Source organism: Myxine glutinosa, chromosome 4, assembly GCF_964187855.1.
Source record: "Myxine glutinosa chromosome 4, kmMyxGlut1.1, whole genome shotgun sequence".
In the NCBI taxonomy this organism is placed as follows: domain Eukaryota; kingdom Metazoa; phylum Chordata; class Myxini; order Myxiniformes; family Myxinidae; genus Myxine; species Myxine glutinosa.
In genome coordinates this window covers 141,397,215-141,420,305 of record NC_136264.1, presented here as the reverse complement: position 1 = coordinate 141,420,305, position 23,091 = coordinate 141,397,215, and the positions used below count along the sequence as shown (strand labels likewise).

General features: G+C 46.4%; 2 protein-coding genes across 2 annotated transcripts in view; both read left to right on the top strand.

Moving 5' to 3' along the window:
• The window catches only part of RWDD4 (RWD domain containing 4), a 204,791-nt gene that overhangs the window by 134,058 nt on the left and 47,642 nt on the right, over window positions 1-23,091 (top strand). The gene's annotated exons all lie outside the window — the stretch shown is intronic.
• Window positions 1-23,091, top strand: part of POLQ (DNA polymerase theta) — a 163,809-nt gene that overhangs the window by 102,370 nt on the left and 38,348 nt on the right. Inside the window, exons 27-29 of the mRNA XM_078775107.1 lie at window positions 11,959-12,087; window positions 14,455-14,582; window positions 15,301-15,426. Coding sequence (XP_078631233.1) covers window positions 11,959-12,087; window positions 14,455-14,582; window positions 15,301-15,426 — 383 coding nt within the window. The remainder of the gene's footprint in view (window positions 1-11,958; window positions 12,088-14,454; window positions 14,583-15,300; window positions 15,427-23,091) is intronic.

The following is a 23,091-nucleotide window of genomic DNA, read 5'->3' as shown; positions in this document are numbered from 1 at the left end:
GTGTAAATACCAGCTTAAGAGATAGGGTTTGAGAAATGCTTTATCTCGTCTTACTAGCGACTCATGGCGCCTCAATGGTGCAATTCCCATTGTGTTTCTTGCTGACAAACTGGTAAAATAATGTCTGACTCTGTGTCATAAGGAACTCTTCGTCCCCCAATCTCCCCCCTCCCTTCACACTTCCACTTCAAAGACAGCCCGAACCTGCTACATCCTTTGGTCCTCATTCACTATAAAGGGAGTGAAGTCAGCTGAATCGACAGAAGATTTGCTGGATATGTTGTGTTGAGTCCTCTTTAGGTACCTGGCATAGTACTGTTAAACTGCGTTGTAATCCTTATTATATATTCGAGTGAATCTTCTCCAGTGAATTAAATCTTTGAAATTGTTCATGAGGTGAGAACATTCGATCTGTTTACATTCTCTGACAATTCTCACCCCAAATTTTGATCAGATCGATCTGATCATATTATGAAAAACTATTAATTTTGGTGTCTTCATCAAATTGTTGTCAGCATGACGTTGTTTTTTGTTCTTTCAAATAATTAGCTGTTTTCTTTCCACCTTTTTGGGCAGGTTGCAGTTATGTCATTGAGCAGCTTGCTGGTTGGAGTGGTTGTTGCATTTCCCTCACCAGTGTGGTTTTGATACCCATAAATGCTTTCAAAGCACTTGTATTCAAAGCACTTGTATCAGTTTCCTGTGATGTAGTGGCAACTTATTCAGAGTTCGTTCTCAGCTTCATAAATGCTCATAACTTCTGAGTGCCCTGATACACTATCAAGAGTGTGGGCCTACCCTCCTACCTATCGGTTATTCCATTGTTTCCCAATTAAGCATAGAATTATGACTGTACAGCTGTTATTCAGCACATCAATTTGTACATATTACGATGTTCCTCCTTGTCACAGGATGGTGGTGATAATCTGAAGCTATGTATTTACTTTTTGAACAAGGCACATCTTCGCTCAAATCATTCTGCAAGTCGAGACCAATAGCACATTGTAAACCTTTGAGCTCATGCATTCCATGACTTGCTTTTGGAAACCGTGAAATATCGACATGTCGTACTTGTATGGTAATAGTGCCTTCTTAATTTTTAATGGATCTTTGTGTTTCATATCAACTTAATGCTGCTGCAGAAATTCCATGTGTTGCTTGGGTGTATAAGATTTTTACATATATATATATATATATATATATATATATGTAAAATGTATGTATGTAAAATGTATGTATATATATATTGTTGTGAATATGAGAATGTGTTTTTTTTTATTTTGTGGTGGTGGTAAAATGTTGTAAAAGGTTGTTGTAAAAGGTTGTTGTAAAATATCACCCCTCCTCCCTCCGTTGTGGTTGTATAAAGGTCAAAGGGCGTTCCCGTAGTTAGTCCATAGAAAAACATACATGTAGGTCACGATATATCTTTTCTTTTGATAGTTATCTCTTATTCTGTGTTTTAGGATAAGGCTGTGTCTCCCATTAATTAAAAGTACTCCATTGCACCAGTGAAAGAGAATAGACCCCCTTTCCTTCCCATCCCCAAAAGCCTCGATTGCCCATATTACCTCCCCTCCGATCCAATTGCCGCCATTGGCCACGAGGCAGGGTTGGGGAAGAAAGGCGTGTCTCCACCTCGTCATAGAGGGGGAGGAGTGAACCAGCCCCGCTCGACCAACCATGAGCCAGGGGTTTGGCTACAGAGGGCGGAGGAAGAGCGGTGGGGGAGGTTCGCAAAGGTTGAGGGGCGGGGGCCTATATAACCCAAGGCAGGGGTGTGGCAACGAGAGATGAGTTGGTCTGAGTCGGTTGCCAGAGGAGGGTCAGTGGTTGCGGTGGTGAGGAGTGAGAGAAAAGAAGAAAGAGTGAGGGTTTGGACCAGACAGGCAGACGGGAGATGAGCCTTTACCGAGAGACGAGAGGGAGTCCAAGGAGTTGAGTCCAACCAAGAAGTCCAGAGTTGAACTGCAGCTCGAGCCACCGCAACTGCATTTGCTGCAGCTGGAGCCACCGAAACAGCAGCCACAGCAGCGTGAGGCCTGGACGGCAGTTTGGAGCACGGCCGCGGAGGAGCGGCGGCTGCCCAACGAGTCAATCGTGCTGAAGGACCAGTGGACCTCCCTATCCCGCCAGCCATCCATCTCCCGCCAGTCCTATCATCAATTCCCCGCGTGAGTCAGTGTTCTGTTTGTGCTGTCCTGGGTTAGTTAAGTCTGTAGATAAGCTAAATTTGCACTGTGTCATCTGCGTCTTGTACTTGTAAATAAACTGAATTGCTTTTTGTTGCTTGTGTGTAAATAGTAAATAAATTCAGTAGTAATATTTCAAACCTTTTGTCTTTCGTCTTGGCCTTCTTTTTCCTCTTTGCATTCGTCGCCTTTGTCTTTTCCCCATTGGGCAGCTACGGTGCGATACGGCCAAAGTCTGGGTGAATCGGGTGAGTTTGTTAGGTCGCGGTCTTACACCACCGCTCGGTCTATAACATCTAACCGCGATCTATAACAATTGGTAGTCAGGAGATGGGATTCGAACCTGGGACTAAATTTATTTAGCCCAAATTTTGGACACCAATTGTGTTAGTACTATAACAATTGGTGTCGAGGAGTGAGATCGGACCCGGAGCGCGTTTACGCGCTCGAAATTATAAAGCCGAAATTTGTTTGTTGTATAAAAATCCGAATTTTGAAATCGCGCCATGGCTGTTCAAGGCGACGGGATGCCGGTGGGAGAGATAGACGGGGTAGAATCGACCCAGGACCTCGGGGAAATGTATGTGGAAGAAAGGGAGGAGGAAAATGGCAATGTGGTTGCGGGAATATCAGGCGCGCAAAATGGCGCGCTCGCTCACGTGGTTGAAGGGTCCCAAAATAGCGGCGCCGCGGAGGGCGAGCCTGCGGTGGCGGCTGGGGACGCTGGGCAAACCGGGTTTGACCTCAGATTATTCTTGACCCAACTGAATGCAAAAATGGATAGGATGGAGGGCCAAATGGGGGTAATGGGAAACCAAATGGGGGTAATGAGGGACGAAGCAAGGGGTACCGTTGAGGGGTTAGACAATAATTTTAAGGGGTTAGACAATAATTTTAAGGAGTTAGACAAGAAATTTGAGGGGTTAGACAATGGGATAGAAGGGGTGAAACATGGGTTAACGGGGGTGGAAAATAGAATGGCTGCCCAGGAGAATCAGTTAGAGGGGGTGAAAAATGGGTTAATGGGGTTAGAAAATAGGATGGAGGACAAATTGCGGGAAATAGGGGAACAATCCGCCCGGGAAATCGAACAGATGGGGAACCAGATGGAGGAAATACGACGAGGGGTGAGTGAGGAGGTCTCGGGGCTGCGCGAGGAGGTAAAGCGAGGCGAAAAGCGTATAGAGAAAGAGGTGAGAAATAATACGGCAAAGTTACAGGGGGGAATAGAAGATCTGACGGAGGAGGTGGAGCAGCTGACAGAGGGACAAACTAAGTTAGTGGAGCAGGTTCAAAAGAACACTGCGGTACTAGGAGGGTTAAAGGCGACACAAAAAGAAATTAAAAACGAATTAATAGCGACGCAGAGGCAATGTCAGATGGTACGGGAGGAACTGACAATGAGGGTGGAAGAGGTGACAGAAGCAATGGAGACGAAGGACCGGGAGGTAAGGACGCACGTAGAAACGGTCACGGTAGCCTTAGAGGACGAACTTGAGGAGACGCACCGGGAAATAAAAGAGGTTAAACAAAAATTAGAGGAAGTGGGAGAAGAGGTGAGTGAAATTAAGAAGGGACGGACAGAAACTAAGAGAGAAATCCGGGAGGAGGTGATGGAATGTGTACAAGGTCTGTGTTCAAATCATGATGCGGTGCTCACTAACCAAATAAAAAGTTTGCAGGTGGCAGAGAAGGTGCGACGAGGTACGGAGGTGAGTGGCAATGTACATGATGTGAGGGGAGATTCAGTCGGCTTGGGGATTGGTTTGGATCCGGGTGTTCGTGAAAGGCCGTTGGTGAGGTGTGTGACAGGACAGGTGTGCGAAAAAAGGGGTGTGCGAGAATGTCCGACCATGGGGTGTGTGAGGAAAAAGTGCACGCCGAGGAGTGAGTGTGCCGTCAAGAGTGAATTGGTCGAAGCGCGTGTGCGAGGGAGCACAGGGAAGCGCGGTGTGGTGAGTGTTACGGAGGAAGTAACGAAAAAGTGTGCGCGGGAGGACGCGCGAGAAAGGTGTGTAACGGACGGGTGCATGGGGAAAGCGCATGCTGTCAAGAGTAAGGGAGAATGCATGCCTGTGGTGAGTGTTACGGAGGAAGTAACGAAGAAGTGTGCGCGGGAGGATGCGCGAGAAAGGTGTGTAACGGACGGGTGCATGGGGAAAGCGCATGCTGTCAAGAGTAAGGGTGAGTGCGCGACTGAGAGTGGAGGTGAGAGTAGTGAGAGTGAAACGGAGCGTGAGCTGGTTGTGACAGGTGGGCGAGGATGTACACCTGGGATGGAAGGATGCACACCTGGAATGGTAGAGCGTGTGTGGGAAGGCACATTTGAGTTGGTAGTGAGGCACGTGGTTGGGTGTGCGGGTGAGAGCACACCTGTGATCGTCACAAAGGAGGTGACCGAGAAAGGGGCGCGAAGCGGTGTATTGGTGAGGTGTGCGAGCAACGAATGTGTGCCAAAGTGTTCGGTGGTCAGGTGTGTGACCAAGTCGGTGAGCGGAGTGAGTGTACCGAGGTGTGAAAGAAAAGGTACGAGGAGAATGGGAACGGCTGCATGTATGAGCAAGAAAGAGGTAGCGTATGCATGTAAGCCTGCAGGTGAAGCGTCGACGGTAACCGGGTTAAAGGTTAGGTCGACTTTTAGCCGGATCGGGCCCTCGGTGCGTGCCGGGCTTCGCGTGCCGCGAGAACCAGCGGAGATCCGAGCCACGGCGGGTTCGAAAGGACCGCCGTGCGCGATCCACGCTGGGCCTCGCGTGGAGCGGCCGCGTCCGGGCTCCACAAGGCGGAGCGGGCAGCTCGATAGGAAGGGTCGTCATGGCGACCACTTTCTATTGAGACGTGCCGGCAGGTCGAGATCGGGACATTGGATGGCTCCACGCCGAAGTGGTGCATGGGATCTCGGCCCGGGTAAGCCTCCGTCCCTGCCCCGAATGCGGGACGTATCCAGCCGCTGGCACAAAACGACCCGCGTTCATTGCTCGGCTGTACGAAGCCGGGCTGTAGATGTGAATTGGCGCACCGAGAGGATGTAATAAGTAGACGGGTGATGGTGATAGTGATAGTGATTTAAAACGAAATTTAGAAAAGTGAATGGAATTGGCAGTAAATGGAAAATTTTTGAATTGTTGGATTTGGACGAACAAAATTGATAGTGAGAGATGCCCCGCTGTGGTGGGATGGCAACTCTGTCATCCCTCACAAGGTGGGGGCAAAGGAGCACTAGCTTAGGGGGTGTATGGCAGTGGAAAACTAGCCCGGGTGGGTTAGGATATGGTGTGTAGGGATCTAGCGAAGATTGACATTAGGTGACGTTAAGTTTAGTTAGTGACTGATACCTGTAGTGGGGACGCAGGTAGATTAGTATGGATGATAATGACGTGGGAGCGCAATAGTTTAAAGGGACGACTGGGAAGCGCAAGTTTCAGAGGGGAGAAGTTAGCTGAGATGATGCCGTGTGTGTGAGGATTGAACAGGTGAGAATGGAACAGGTGTGATTGCACAGGTGTGCAACTGAACAGGTGTGTGGAGCAGTGTATGAGTGAGTGATGGTGATGTGTGTTGCGTTGACCAACTGGTCCAGAAAGAGGAGGAGGGTGCAGGTGGCACCAGGTGAGATTGCACAGGTGTGCAACGACAGGTGAATGAAAGACAGGTGTATGGAATAAATGGTCTGGAGGATTGGAATGGATGGTCGTGGAGTGAGAATGGTGGAAATTGTGGAGTGGAGTGGATGGTGCGAAGGTGTGAATGGGGGAAGAGTGGACCCCCCATCACGGATACCCGGGGCGGGTAGTGTAAGAGTTAGGTAGAGGGTACAGGTAAATTGTGGTTGGATATTGGCATCTATGGTGCGGTTGGAAGAATGATGTTTGGATGGGTGCATTAGTGTTGTGGAAATGGCTGGGCGTGTAGCCTGTTAGTGTGTGTAGTTGGTTTGGGCACTCCACCACTGTAAGGATGTCGGCCAGGTGAGGCCGCAGGTGGGCTCTGGGAGCCGGTAGTAGTTGTTGTGGATGGGGCCCGAGGATCCGGAGGACGGACCCGGGTAGCCCAGTGCCAGAGGGCACCATGGGGTGACAGAGCCAGGAGAGGGGCTGTCCCCAGTTAGTTAGGTTAGGGTGAGGAGCTAGGTAAGCTCGGGTGGCAACTACAGTGGTGGAGGTGTGCAGGTGGGTAGACCTGTTGGGAGAGGTACACGTCGCAGCCCAGAAATTGTGCTAGAGCACCGGGAGATGAATCGGGGGAGTGAGACCCCAAATTGAGAAGCACCACAGTTTGGCCAATGGGAATTGGTTATTAGAACCCCTAGTGTAAGAGGGCCAATGGTTTGGCCAGAGAAAGACCCCGGGTAGTGTAAAGTGTGTTAAAATCATTTAGAGGATAGTTAGGATGAAGGATCTCCTCGCACCATCTGCATCCACTCACCTGAGGTGACAGGTACTCCGCACCATGCCATGTTTAATTATTTTTGATGCAAATGTTTTGGATTGTGAGACGCATCATGACGTGGGTGTGACATTGTGCTTTGATGTTCCATCTCTGCCTCCTTATGAGGATTGATGATGAATTGATGATGGCAAATTTTTGAAGTAGAGGGATTGTGGTGACGAATTTGATATAGGGGAAATATGGGGAAGACGTGACAGTAGTGACGAATTGGTAATGTGTAGGTTTTGTACATATGGGGTAAGGGCAAGGGTGGGCTAGGTAACAGGGGGGTGACGTACGGTAGGGACGAGCTTTCTCACTGCGCCCTCCGTACGCATTTCGCCTTGCATTGCCTTTTTGATGTGTACCCTTGAGACCTTACCCCTCGCTCATCTGTCTTGTCCCCCCTTTTTGTCTCCCACATGAGGACCTGAGCGCCGTTGGGCGCCGAGGGGAGCGTGTGTGGGTCGGCCATTGTGCGCCCGAAATTCCCAGAACCAGCTGTCTGCATCGATGCACCACATTATGGACCACATGTCAGTGGCCGAGCACCACTTATGGACCCCATGGGTTGGGGCAAGGCCCCTCTGCTGGAACCGGCCATGAGGGCCCGAAATCTTGCTGGCGGACCTTGGCCACAGGGCACCGATGCCCCACAGGTGAACCACACTAGTCGGCCCTGTGGGCCATAAATAAACGAAAATAAAAAGGACACCTTGGGCACACTTTATTACAAATAGGCCGCCAGTAAGCAAAGCAAAATGGAAATGACAACAACTGGAAGAAATAATAATAACCAGCAGAGGGAGCCGAAGAGCAAGAGACACCTGCAGGGTTGGGTTTGTTGGTTTTATTTTATTCATTGAACAATGGTGACTGCACCGATTGGTGCTTGGGTGTGTATTGGTGCGTTTTTGGGTGCTTTAATGGTGCATTGATGCAGAGCAGACTGTCCTCCCCCCAGAAAGAACAATTACAGGTCCTGGGTTAGTTTTGTAAATAAAAATAGCGTCAATTGTAAATAATGCTTCCCACCGTCAGTGTGTAGTTTGAAGACCATTCCGCAATTCGGTTAACTGTGGGCGTAAGTCTGTTAGGCAGGGTGCAATGGAGCAGCGGGACACATTTATTTATGTTTTAAAACTGTCGCACTCAGGGTCAGGCTAAAAGTAGAGGGAACTACACCTACATGCCACACTAAGGTAAAAGTAATAGGCCCGGGACGTGCCTAAGGGGAGGAGGGTGCAGTGTTGTGAATATGAGAATGTGTTTTTTTTTATTTTGTGGTGGTGGTAAAATGTTGTAAAAGGTTGTTGTAAAAGGTTGTTGTAAAATATCACCCCTCCTCCCTCCGTTGTGGTTGTATAAAGGTCAAAGGGCGTTCCCGTAGTTAGTCCATAGAAAAACATACATGTAGGTCACGATATATCTTTTCTTTTGATAGTTATCTCTTATTCTGTGTTTTAGGATAAGGCTGTGTCTCCCATTAATTAAAAGTACTCCATTGCACCAGTGAAAGAGAATAGACCCCCTTTCCTTCCCATCCCCAAAAGCCTCGATTGCCCATATTACCTCCCCTCCGATCCAATTGCCGCCATTGGCCACGAGGCAGGGTTGGGGAAGAAAGGCGTGTCTCCACCTCGTCATAGAGGGGGAGGAGTGAACCAGCCCCGCTCGACCAACCATGAGCCAGGGGTTTGGCTACAGAGGGCGGAGGAAGAGCGGTGGGGGAGGTTCGCAAAGGTTGAGGGGCGGGGGCCTATATAACCCAAGGCAGGGGTGTGGCAACGAGAGATGAGTTGGTCTGAGTCGGTTGCCAGAGGAGGGTCAGTGGTTGCGGTGGTGAGGAGTGAGAGAAAAGAAGAAAGAGTGAGGGTTTGGACCAGACAGGCAGACGGGAGATGAGCCTTTACCGAGAGACGAGAGGGAGTCCAAGGAGTTGAGTCCAACCAAGAAGTCCAGAGTTGAACTGCAGCTCGAGCCACCGCAACTGCATTTGCTGCAGCTGGAGCCACCGAAACAGCAGCCACAGCAGCGTGAGGCCTGGACGGCAGTTTGGAGCACGGCCGCGGAGGAGCGGCGGCTGCCCAACGAGTCAATCGTGCTGAAGGACCAGTGGACCTCCCTATCCCGCCAGCCATCCATCTCCCGCCAGTCCTATCATCAATTCCCCGCGTGAGTCAGTGTTCTGTTTGTGCTGTCCTGGGTTAGTTAAGTCTGTAGATAAGCTAAATTTGCACTGTGTCATCTGCGTCTTGTACTTGTAAATAAACTGAATTGCTTTTTGTTGCTTGTGTGTAAATAGTAAATAAATTCAGTAGTAATATTTCAAACCTTTTGTCTTTCGTCTTGGCCTTCTTTTTCCTCTTTGCATTCGTCGCCTTTGTCTTTTCCCCATTGGGCAGCTACGGTGCGATACGGCCAAAGTCTGGGTGAATCGGGTGAGTTTGTTAGGTCGCGGTCTTACACCACCGCTCGGTCTATAACATCTAACCGCGATCTATAACAATATATATGTATATACACTCAACCCTCAGCTATTGCGCCTAATTGGTGCCGCTATCGGCGCGCGTTAGCCGAAATCGCGATAGCCGAACTGAAGAACTTATGGTAATAATTCTAATTGGTGCCACGACCCCCAAGTTGACCACATATTTAGCCTATTTTTGCCACTTTTTTACCAAATGTTTTTACCATATAAAGAAACATTAACATATAAAGAAACATTAAAACAAGAATCACAATATGTAAATAAAAATAAAATGGTAAAAAAGTACTTTTTTTTACCATTTTATTTACCTTTTTGGGGACGATGAGGGGCTTAGGTGGTTGGGTAGGTTCCGAGGCTTGGGTGGAGTCTTATTGACCACCCCTACGTGCCTCTAACTCGTCCAGGATTGCGTCAGCTGTAGCACCAGAGAAGCCCTCAACATCAGAGGGCTCGTCAAAGACAGAGGGCTGTGCCTCGTTGTGACGCCGTAAGAATTCGATGATCTGGCATTGGCGGAGGGAGTTGACGTGGGCGTGATACTGCTCCTCATAACCTGCCAGTGCCTTATTAATAAAGGAGCACCTTGCTTCACTGTTCATTGTTAAATCTTGTTAAAGGAGGTGGCATAGCTGGCAACCCAAGTCTATCATCTTCTTGATGTCGGCCATGGATAATCCCTCACGCCTCACATTTACACCTTCCTCATCCTCTCCTGAACTGTCCTCTTCTTGTGCCACATCATCTTCCTCAATTATTTCGTCGACAGTAACTGCAGCAGGCTGTATCATTTTTCGGATGTCCTCACCAGTAGTCTCAGCAAACCAGCTCCAGGGATTTGGCGTGCCTCTTCCGCCGCTGCCTCTACTTCTGCCTCAACAGTCTGTGGCGTACCTGGCACAGCCACCTGGCGGTCCTCAGGCAGACCTTCCAAAATGTTACGCCAGGCATGATTGATAGTGGCAGGGGTAACATTGTTCCAGCAGTCTACCATTAAGTTGATAGCCTGTTTCACATTGTAGTTTTTCCAATACCGAATCACTTTTTGTTCTGCCTCAGTATCCCATTGAACTATGTCCTCAACCTCATCCTCACTGTCTCGCAATTGCTGGATAAAGGCGGTGTCTTTAGTTGTCTGCCGCATCTTCCTAAATTGCCGTGTGGAATAGGACGCCTTCACAACTGATATGACCTCCTGATCAAGGGGCTGGATCAAGGAAGTCGTGTTTGGTGGCAAAAACTCGACTTTCACATTAGGATGCTCAGCCCTTAGAAGTGGCGAATGTCCAGGGGCATTGTTGAGGAGCAGGAGAATGTTAAACCTTATGTTTTGGGACTTGCAAAAATCCTCAACCTCGGGAATGAATGCCTCCTTGAGCCAGTCCTGGGAAAGTTTGTCCGACATAAACCCCTTCTTTGATGTCAACCAGTGCACATTTAATTTGTTCATGTTGCATCCTTTGTAGGCCCTGGGTCTTTTAGCTCGATGCACAACTGTGGGTTTAAGGCGGCATGTTCCTGACGCATTCATAGCGAACAGCAGGGTGAAACGCTCCTTTATGGCCTTCCTTCCACGAACTTTGGCTGACTTGGTAGTGATAAATGTTCGCCGAGGCATTGTTTTCCAATTGAAATTGGTTTCGTCCATATTAAAATTTTTATCGGGAGTGTACTGGCCTTCATCGATAATATTTTTTAGAGATTCAGGGTACTCACGGGCTGCAGACTTGTCCCCACTTGCCGCCTCGCCAGATATCTTAACACTTTTCACTTCATGACGGGACACGAACTTATCTACCCACCCTTTGGATGCAAGAAAGACTGGAGGTTGTTGCACACCCATCTTACGAGCCATAGCAGCATAACTGTCCTTGGCAGTGTCCATAATTTCACGAGTATCAATTGCCAAGTTTCGCTTTGCTTGCCTCTCCAGATATCGTCCTAGTAATTGTTCTGTCTTGAGGAGCAATTGATTACGGCTTTGCATAGCTTGGGCACCTGCTTCTGATGAGGCAAGATTCATATGGGCCTTGATATGGTCACGGTTTTGGTAAATACCTCGCACTGTTGACTCATTTATCCCAAATTTCTTTCCAACACTTCGCTTTGTTTCACCATTGTCTATCAACTGCACAATTTCGAATTTCTGAGCGAAAGTTAAGTTCTTCCTCTTCTTGATTTCCCTTGCAGGTGCCGCCGCATTACGCTGGGAAATGGTGGGAGGATGGGGTCGGGGTATATCGGCCATTGTTATATCACAAAAAAAGGTTTGGACACTGCTATTACAGTACATACAGTATTCACTCTGAGGCGACGCGCACTTGAATGGCGCCGGGCGGACAATCACAGCGCCCCTGACGTCCTGACGTCACAACCAATCAGCACGTGAATCACCCCACGCGCGGTGATGACGTAGCACCCGGACTGTTTGAAATTTCCCACCATTTCCGGTGCGCTATAGCCCGTATTTGGGGCGTGACAGTCGTGTGTTTGTGCAGTTTTTTAGGTAGCCACGATAGCAGAGAAATGCGATAGCTGAGGTCGCGATAGCAAAGGGTTGAGTGTATATATATATATATATATATATATATATATATATATATATATATATATATATATATATATATATATATAATATATATATATAAATATATATATATATAGATATATATATATATATATTAATTTGAGGACAAAATAGACAACAATAATAACATTTCAATTGCATAAATATCGTACTTGCATACTTGTGTAGGGCTTGGATTGAGCTTGGAAAGTGCCTCGGGATTAATGCATCCTGTTACGATTGCTTTTGGCTGTGGTACTGATTTCTGTTCTGTTGTCCTGCAGCAAAAAACAACAACCCGGTACCTGGAGACCGTAATCCAGCGTTGTCAGTCTCCGAACGCCTGCTGGGACTCAAGCAAGTAATGCAACAAAGATTTGACCGAGTTACTGATGCTTCCATGACTACAAGTGGTATGTGGATTTAAAAAAAGGTTTGGCCACTGCAGACCTTTACCAATAATTTTTATAGTGTCATCATTGTTGCCAAAAATATCAGCAAACCATGAGGATACCAAAAATAAACAACGCATTTCCATTTTCCAATTCAATAATTATTGAATTGGAAAATGGAAATGCGTTGTTTATTTTTCTTGCAGTTTTCTGTTTTGTCCCTCCTGTGAACGCCTCTCAATGGATCTTGAAACCCGTTTACTTTTAGTTGAGTTCATCTACTTGTGAGCCTTGCTCAATTGTAACCACTCGACCAATCTTAATATTCCTAAGTGATTTTTTTTTTTTTTCTGTTCACCACCCATCTCAGATCATCCCCATTCCAGAACCATGATCTTTTCTACCCTCGTCAACCCCCTGCCCCCCAGTCCTTCCAAATTTCCAGTTTTCCCTCCTGAGAGTTACCTTCTGTATCCATCTTGTCCACCACCTGCCTTCTCTCTTGTCCTCGACTCCCCCAATACTCCCCACAGCCATTGTTTGTCGGTCTCCCTCTGTCTTGGCTTTTGGCTCTGCTGTTGATGTTTCCCTCCTCTCTCTGCTGTTCATTTTGTACAGTTGTGTCCTGATCCTTTCAGTGCACTAGTACTAGCTCTTCCACGAACCTCCAGTATGTATACAAAAAAACCTTCATCCATCACAGCTTCAACTAACATTCTATTATTTTCTGTTGTCCTTCCTCTTTATGTTGGAAAGACCATCAAAATGAAGGCTCAAGGCATGAAGGCCAAAAGCTTAAATACTCAAAAACGTTTGTCACATTGAAAGTTCCACCTTGCCACCGACACAAAAGTGCACGATTTTTTGGTTGCAAGTCGCGATTCTCATGCAGAAACGTGTGTGTTTCATCAAATAGTGTGTATTATGCTTGAAAACAGCAAAATAACACATATTTGACAAGAAACCTTTTTAGTGCAAAACCAATCACGTTTGCCACATAGAAGCAGGTTTGACACAAAAGTGCACGATTTTTTTGTTGTATGTTGCGATTCTCATTCAGAAACATGTGTGTTTCATCAAATAGTGTGTATTATGCTTGAAAACAGCAAAATAACACATATTTGACAAGAAACTTTTTTAGTGCAAAACCAATCTTGTTTGCCAAATAGAAGCAGTTTTGACACAAAAGTGCACGATTTTTGGGTTGTAAGTCACGATTCTCATGGAGAAACGTGTGTTTCATCAAATAGTGTGTATTATGCTTGAAAACAGCAAAATAACACATATTTGACAAGAAACCTTTTTCGTGCAAAACCAATCATGTTTGCCACATAGAAGCAGTTTTGGCACAAAAGTGCACGATTTTTTGGTTGCAAGTCGCGATTCTCATGCAGAAACGTGTGTGTTTCATCAAATAGTGTGTATTATGCTTGAAAACAGCAAAATAACACATATTTGACAAGAAACTTTTTTTGTGCAAAACCAATCTTGCTTGCCAAATGGAAGCAGTTTTGACACAAAAGTGCACGTTTTTTTGGTTGCAAGTCGCTATTCTCATGCAGAAACGTGTGTTTTATTCTACCAGGTGAGTGCAAGGGGTATTGCCCCTATGTTTCAAGATGGGTCAGTGATCTCTCTGTTTGCTATCTCCTTTCATCAGATCTTGCTCGCTCTGCTCCATTCCTCCCCTCTCCTTCCATATCACATTCAGGTCTTCTATCAACCTCCTCTTTGTGAAAATCCCATAATCCAGGCTCACTGCAACACCTCAACTGCTTCGTTCCTCTTTTCTCTCATTTGTGGAATCTTCTTCTTCAATTCCACTCTTCCCCATAGGGTTTAAAGTTGGCATTGTACCATCACCTCATTTCATCTTTTCTCACTACCTGTCATCCATTCTATCTTTATTAACCCCATTCCTCATTCCCCACACCTCTATCATTAAAACAATGAATTCAAAGGGTTGGCGATGAGGTCAGAAATTCTGCCATGAATGGATTCAGATCAAGTTGAGCTAATATTTTTCCTGTATATGGGAATAAATATGATAGCTACCATATTTTGGAACAAATTGGCAATTAGCTTGCAAAGGTAACATTGCAACCACATTCAGAAATGTGTCTCCGTTGGATTAGTTACCATTATCTAGTGACCGATTGGTCACATTTCTTATTTGCAGGTCCTTGAATGGCTGAGGGATGCATTGGTGGCTCATAGTTAATCAGTTTTTGTTTCTTGGGATCACAAGTTTGCAGGAGCTGATAGCTGTAATTGTGATGTTTAACTTTCTGATCAAGCAGCATATTTTCATAAAACACCCAAAATAACTACAATTGTAATCAAACGTAGCTATTTGATCTTCAAAACTTTATACCTTTTTCATTGCAGAAACCTGCCGGCATATGTCAAGAAAGTCAAGAAATGCTACAGTTGTCGCATTTGATGCCCGGGAGCACTACAAGCTTATGAAGCAGGCCTGCCAAATAGAGCTGACCAACCCACTTGAGGATCCAAAGGCAAGTGCAGCACATGGTTAAACCAGTGAAACCACATTTGGCTTCCTCCATTTCTGAAAACGTTCAATTTGAGGATTGCAAGATGTGGGGAAAGAAAAGGAGGAGTAATAAAAACCAAGAATGAGCTTAATTGGTGTAGTTACCTTTTTATATGTACAAGTCAAGGCAATTGTGGAAGAGCTGCACAACAGGGCAGACGGGTGCAGGTGGACAAAGCAAAAGCAGATATTATTGAAAAGCAGAGGCTAAGAGGGTATGTTGGAGGACATTTTATCTATCATATCTTGGAGGACTCGATGCAGACATTAAAAAAGTAATTTGTTGCTGTATTTTAGTGCAAATTCACAATTGATTAATCAACTGTGGTTAAATTGTTTCCTTGTGGTTAAATATTCAGCATGTTCTTTTTATTTTCTTGGGGTGCAAAAATGCAAGCAGAAATACAAGACTTGTGGAACTCTTATCAGTGTTATCACATAGAATGCCTCCATTAAAAACAAATTTTACCATTATACATTGGTTAAATGTGTCCGTCGAGCTTGTACATCGATCAAGCTCGTGCAGGATAAGGATGTGGTTGGAAAAATCAATGAACACATCAGGGATTTGAATCTGGCTTCATCACACCAGGGATTCAGATGGGATAATAAACATGCCGAAACAATTTGTTGCTTCAGCCACATAAGATGACCAAACTACTGCTCTGCCTTTGTCCCAGGTGGCCAGTTGGCTGTTGGACACTGACGGTACGGTGCAGTCACTCTTTAGTTTGGCCACTTCGTTTGTTCCTGAAATAGCGCCCAATGTGATGGCAGCAACGGATATGGCTTCGGTGATGGGCCAGGTAAGTTTTGTGTTTGTTGGGAAACCAAATATTTTGTGCAAAAACTCTTGAAACCAAGAACCATAAAATAATTTGCTGTGGATGATTTTAAAGGACATGTATCAAAATAAGTCACTTTTTGGTGTCTATGTATGACGTTACTAATAATTTTTTCAGTGCAGTAATATTTAAATCCTTCAAATTTACATGTCATCCACAAAAACAAAATAGAAGGAATTTCAACAGGGCAATGGATTTTCTGAGGATTTCATTAAATATACCAAATGAGCCTCTCAAAGGCATTTAGTTCAGATATGCAATGAGAGCAATCTAAAAATGTCCAGTGATGAGTAATTTTTCAAAGAAGATTAAAGCCAAAAAATAATTTGTTAATAACTAACTTCACTGAAACTCAGCTGTGGTGATTTGCAGATTAAATGAACTTTATTACAGCAATGACATTATTTTGTCAATTCGGTCATTCTTATTCACAGGCTGTGATAATATCATTGCTTGAGAGGATTGTGATGGGAACATTTATTCAAGTTCTTTCCTTTTAGAGATATAACTTATGCAACCCACCTACCCATTGCCTTTTCACATTTGTGTGTGTACAATACCATATGCCTTGCTTTTAAGAGGTGCTTCTGCAGATTAGGAAAAAACAACCCATTTCATTATCTTTCACAAATCAAAATGATCACAGTAAATTGCAAAGAAGAGTGAGGGATAGGGAGGAGAGGAAGGGGAGAGAGGAAGGAAAGAGGCGAGGGTGGGAGATATAGATAGGATGGTTGGGAGGGAGAGATATAAGGTGTTGGAGGGAGGGATAATAGAGGAGAAGAATCAGCCAAAGGCCAGAGGCATTGTTTTTGTGTTGTCTGTCTGTTATTGTTTGTTTTTATTGCTGTTATCGTATTATTACAGCCTGTCTGTCCGTACATGTGGAGGTCGTGTGCAAGTTTCAGACATCTGTGCGGTAGAACACGACGGTATCTTTGCAGCTTTGTTCAGCCAGAGACTTGGATGTTTGAGTAAGAAGACCCCACAAGACACACAACAGTACATCGACAGCATTCATACCATGATGAGATCTTTCATTTGGCTGTCCATCTTGCCGACTTGGACCAGGCCTCTACTTCCATTCTGGAAGTCATTTGACGTGGAGGCCTGAGACGAACCGGGACGATTCCTGACGAGGTTCAAGAGCAGGTCGGAGGGAAGAGTTTTTCAGAGCTGTTTTCGGATGACGTGCTGATGTCCTTGGACTTCGCGCCAGGCTCTGGGCCGACCGGGCCGACGTGTGTGATATTCAGCAGCATAGATTCAACGAAAAGCCCGACCGAATATCGTCGCTTCGTGGCTGCTTTCCGCCGCCAAAATCCAGCGCGGCTTGGGCGATTCTGCCCCTGTTTGGGGAACACCCAGCGAGGCCTTCATCGGGGCTGAGCGAGCAAGGCTTCGCTGCCGAAATCCAGCGCGGCTTGGGCGATTTTGCCCCTGTTTGGAGAACACCCAGTGAGGCCTTCATCGGGGCCAAGCGAGCAAGGGCGTGTCGGGACCTGGTTCGCGCCATTGACAGAGTGGTTCGCACCAACCGGAGCTGTTTTCGGATGACGTGCTGATGTCTTTGGACTTCGCGCCAGGCTCTGGGCCGACTGGGCCGACGTGCATCGAAGTCCTTTCCAAGGGTGTGGTGCTGACCGGGCCGCCGTGGTGCTGACCGGGCAAACATGGCGTGGTGCTGACGGGGCCCCCGCAGCCGTGATGCCCTCCTCCCCCAGAATTTCCATGTTTTAAACGTTTCCCAGTGTGTACCCTGGATTAGAATAGGTACCCTGCATAGGTACCCTGGTATCCCTGCGTGTCGTAAGAGACGACTAAGAGGGTTGGCGTCAGGATGGGCATCCGGCCATAAAAACATTGCCTCAAAAAGAGAACCATGACAATTACAACTACATATGGGCAGGGTACAGCCCGAAGTGGAGATCGGTTTCTGAGGTTTGGGACATGGAATGTAGGGACAATGACAGGGAGATCAGGGTAAGTGGTGGAAGTATTGGTCAGAAGAAGAGTGGACATATGTTGTGTGCAAGAGACGAGATGGAAGGGAAGTGGTGTGAGAATGGTGAAGGGTAGGCAGGGACAGAAATACCGGTTTGTGTGGTAAGGGTGCCTGGAGGGCATGAATGGTGTTGGTGTCCTGTTTTCTGAGGAGTTTGTAGACAGTGTGGTGAGTGTGACTAGAGTGAGTGATAGGTTGATGATGGTGAAAATGATGATTGGAAAGCTCTTGGTGAACGTCATCTCGGGATATGCTCCGCAGGTTGGTCGGAGCGATGAAGAGAAGGACAGGTTCTGGTGTGCGATAGAGAAGTTGATGGAAAACGTGAAAGATGAGGAAGTTGTTGTGGTAGGAGGAGACCTAAATGGACATGTGGGAAGGAGTAGGCATGGTTTTGAGGGAGTTCATGGGGGTTACGGATATGGTGTGAGAAATGGAGAAGGTGAAAGGATTTTGGAGTTTGCTGATGGAGCTGATTTGTTGATTTGTAATACTCAGTTCCAGAAAGAGGATAATAAGCTTGTTACATACACGTCAGGTGGGTCGACGACAACCGTTGACTACCTGATGGTGCGTAGGCGAGATAGGGGGCACTTCCGGGACACAAAGGTGATCCCGGGGGAGGAGGCTGTTTCACAGCACCACTTGGTTGTCTGCGACATAAGGGTGAAAGGTGCGAGGAGAGCTCGGCGGGTGAAGTACCAACCGAGAATGAAGGTGTGGAGGTTGAAAGAGGTGACAGTAAGGGGGGCATTAAAAGAGAGGCTGAGTAGGGTAGAGGATGATGTGGTTGAGCTTGAAAGTGGTTGGATGTCAATGATAGCTAGTCTGTTGGGAGCCGTTGGTGAGGTATGTGGATGGACAAAAGGACCACGAGGCACTCGGAAACATGGTGGTGGGATGATGAAGTTGGAAAGAGGATTGACGAGAAGAGGAAGAAGTTCAAGGAGTGGCAGAAGGCGAAGGGTACGGGAGCAGAAACAGCAGAGCATGAAAGTTATAAGGCAGCCAAGAAGGCTGCAAAGAAAGAGGTAGCAAAGGCGCAGGAGGCATGTAGGAAAATGTTCGGAGAACGCTTGGATTCGGAAGAGGGTCAGAGAGCAGTATTCAGGATTGCAAAGCAGATAGCGAAAGAGAGGTGTGATGTGATGGGGGTGAGTTGCTTGAAGGATGAAGTGGGACAAATCGTTGTGGACCCAGATGGAATTAAAGGAAGATGGAAAAGATATATGGAAATGCTGTTGAATACAGAGAATGAATGGGATGGCAAGATAGAGAGTAACCCAGTTTTAGGACCGGCAGAGAAGATAACTGAGAAGGAAGTTGAGGAAGCGATAAAAGCAATATAACCACCTTTAGAGGCCATTTTTCCCCGCAGAGCGGGGGTTGGCCTTTTTCGGGAACCGTGGTTGTTGTTGTTTTTCGGTCCCCTTTTTGAAGCAATGTTTTACGGCCAGATGCCCTTCCTAGTCCAGTCAAAATGTGAATGGACCCGCCACTAATTGCAAGAGAAACGAAGTAATACTTTTCTGAGACCTTGATGTCTACTAAATATCTGCCCAAAATTATACTTAAATATATTGAGTGGAACATGGTTTTTCAGGTCCTTTCCGATTTGGGAACTTTTCGGACTACCGCAATGTTTGGAAATTAATTATATGACAATATCACGTAATAATACACCAAATCAACTCTAAATTATTTATTTAACCATGTTTGAATACACTACCACAACTATTTGTACCCAATGTCCTTCTGTCCGTTCACAATATTTAACACGTCACTTCGTCTCTTCCATGGTCACTATCATCAGCATCCTCTAAAACGTCCACTGATTCGTCTGCATTTGCACAAATACCTCTGCACTCCCTACATGCAAATGTGCAAGGCAGCCCAAGTTTCCGACAACCACAACGTTTATCACTGCAACCACCCTTACAAGAACACCTAACCAGCTTTAGGAGATAGTCTGGTGCTGCAGCGAGGTCAGAATGCATAGGGATCATCCTGGTGTCCATGATCCTCCATCCCCAGTCAAGCGGGTTGAGTTTGTGTCCTTTCCACTCCTGAACCTGTTGGAATACCCGTAGGCTGTGATATTTGGAAGCTGAGCTCGTGGGCGGAAGTACCCGTGGGTGCAACGATGTTTTGTTTGTTGTCACCTTAGCATGAAATTTTGCTACCCTCAATTCGTTCAAATTGTCTGATGGTTTGCCTCCGTACACACAAACCATTGCTCTGTCTCCTGCAGCAATGACCTCATCCTGTGTTGACTCTTTATTGCCGAAAATTAGGGCCTCTTGCTGGAACATTTCATTGTCCTTGAACAGTTTGAGTCCAGTGCCTTTGCCGATCCCAAAGACCCTTGATGTCGTGTCGCATCCCAGGTACGCATGGATGAAGAGAATGTTTTCACAGACAGTATCACCCAGAGCCTCTCTGACTTTGCCAATGTCCAAGTATTGTCTTGGATTCAATGAACCCTTTTTCGGCTCCGACATTAAGTAGAGTGTGTGCGCAGTATTCTTGCGAAAATAGTAGCACAGTAGTATCAACAAGTCAGTGTCTTTGCCAACAAGAACAGTGTTGGATTTTGAAGAACTACAAACTGCAGTTGTTGCTATGAGTAGGTCCGCATCCCCACTCGCATGGAGCACTTCACAATGAGATTCTTCCAGTTTCTTACCAAGAATGTCTATGAATTGTTGCTTGTTCTCCTTGTTCCGAAGAAACTCTTCCTTCTTGACAGAAAGCGTCATGGTTTGAGAAAAAGATACCTTCACTGATGGTCGCTCACCCCTTTTCTGATGGGCACAGTCTTTCGTTGAGGGACCTTCACGATAGCCATCAAACACGACGATAGCATGCCCGTAATGCCTACTAACATATTTCAGGTAGCGGTCAAGAATATCCTTGTACTGTTCACCTGACTGCCACGGTATGCGCTGCAATAGGGCACCGCCATCGAGTACGTATTGTATATCGGACGGTTGTGCAGTATCGGCAGGTGCCAAGGATTTGATTGCTGAGGCTAACGCTGGCTTATTGGTGGACAGCAAGGCATATTTGGTCTCGAACAAAGATGGAGGATATGTGCATAACTCACAAAGGAGTGCTTTGGATAAGTCTCCTACCAGTGCCAGCGATCACAAGTCTCTGGAAGAGTAACTGAGGGTCGATATTGATGTCTCCGTCTGGTGTCTTCATTGCAGACTCTGAGTCTATAGTTATGGCTTGACCCTTCTTCTTGAAGCTGTATTCAAGCACACGTTTACCACTCATCTGGCCCAAGAGCCTTTCTCCCACAGTTTTCGCCTCATCAACATTCACCGTTGTCTGGGCAACTATACCAGTGAAAATGTTGTGAAGAGTATCGTCGTCTTGAAAGGGATCCCTCTCATGAAGAAACTCAAGCATTTTCTGGGTATCAGAATTTCTGGGTATATAAATTAAATATAATACGACACATTCACAATGACCACAGCGTTTAACTGTCCTCAGCACACTGATCAAATCTCTCACTGCAAGCGTCACTCGACCTCTCGTTCACGGCTCTCGTTCAATATGAAAATAAAGTATGATCCACTCATTATAATTGAGTATAATTTTATGTATTTGTTCAGAGGATCGACAGGTTTCAGAAAAATATCATTTTTATTCTCTTGCAATTAGTGGTGGGTTAGGGGTAAAAGTTTGCTAGAATGACTGGACTATCCTGACGCCAACCCTTTTTGCCGCCTTTAACGACAAACAGTGAATTACCAGTGAACTGGTACTCAATTAGCCGACCTCGGAAGGATGACAGGCTGAGTCAACCCCCCTGGCGTTAATTCAGCGATCGACCGGGATTCGAACCCAGGATCCTAGGATCCTAAGCCGGCACCCTAGCCGCTAGCCCAACACCAGGGCTAGCTAGCCCAAGCCCAAGCGCTAGCCCAAACGAATAAAAGCAATAAACCACTGTTTAGAGGCCATTTTTAGAAGCGATAAAAGCAATGAAGAGTAGAAAAGCGGGAGGGCCGACGGGAGTTGTGGGAGATATGTTAAAGGCAGCAGGAAGTTGGAGTGTGAAGAGAATGACAGAGATCTGTAATCTGGCGGTGAAAGAAGGCCGCATTCCAGTGGATTGGGAACTGAGTACCCTCGTCCCTCTATACAAGGGGAAAGGTGACCCTCTGGAGTGTGGCTCGTACCGAGCGATAAAGTTATTGGAGCATGGAATGAAGGTATTGGAAAGGGTGTTGGAGAGGAGGATAAGGAAGAAAGTGAAGATCGACGAAATGCAGTTTGGATTTAGGCCAGGAAGAGGAACGACAGACGCGCTTTTTATTGTGAGGCAGTTGCAGGAAAAGTACATGGAGAAGAGGAAGAAGTTGTTTCTTGGGTTTGTTGATCTGGAGAAAGCATTCGATAGGGTTCCACGCAAAGTATTGACATGGGCAATGAGGAAGTTAGGAGTGGAGGAATGGTTGATCAGAGTAGTGATGGCAATGTACAAAAGAGCGCGCACAGCTGTAAGGACGAAGGACGGGAACAGTGGTGAGTTTGAGGTGAAGGTGGGAGTGCATCAGGGGTCGGTACTAAGTCCACTACTATTTGTAGCTGTGATGGAGGTGCTGGCTCACAACGTAAAGGAGGGTTTACCGTGGGAGTTGTTGTATGCAGATGATCTGGTGTTGATTGCGGAAAGTATGGATGGACTGAAGGAAAAGATGAACAAGTGGAAGGAATGTATGGAGACAAAAGGTCTGAAGGTGAATATCGGAAAGACGAAGGTGATGGCAAGTGGTAAAGCATGTGGTGAGGTGGAAAGAACTGGGAAGTGGCCCTGTGCTGTGTGCAGGAAGCGTGTCAGAGTGAACTCCATTCAATGTACAATGTGCGCTGAGTGGGTTCATCAAAAATGTAGTGGTCTGAGAGAGTCATTAACCAGTGTGGCAGCTACATTCAAATGTAAGGTGTGCACAGAGGGAGCTGCAGAGGGAGGAAATGTTGAGTTGGATCTTGGAGACGGCGTGAAGCTGGAAGGTGTGAAAACATTTTGCTACCTCGGAGACATGCTGAATGGAGAAGGTGGATCAGACTCGGCAACGGTTGCTGGAGTGAGATGTGCATGGAAGAAGTTTCGGGAACTGAGTGGCGTGCTGATGAGGAGGAGAGTGTCGTTGAAGCTGAAGGGAAAGGTGTATGCTGCATGTGTGAGAAGTGTTATGATTTATGGGAGCGAGACATGGGTAATGAACGTAGAGCAGCAACAAAGGTTGGAAAGGGTGGAAATGCGAATGGTTCGATGGATGTGCGGAGTATCGTTGAGAGAGAGGAAGACAAATGATGAATTGCGAAAAATGATGGGAATAGAGCCTGTGATTGATGTTGTGAAGAGGAACAGGTTGAGATGGTTTGGTCATGTGTTGAGGAAGGATGAAAGTGACTGGTTGAGAAGAGTATTGGAAATGAATGTAGAAGGAAGTAGAGGACGGGGAAGACCGAGAAAGACTTGGCCAAAGATGGTGGAAGAAGAAATGCGGGCAAGAGGGTTAACAAGGAGAGATGCAGAAAATAAGGCAAGATGGAGAAGATTGTCATGGCGACCACAAGGCTAACCCCCGCTCTAGCAGGGA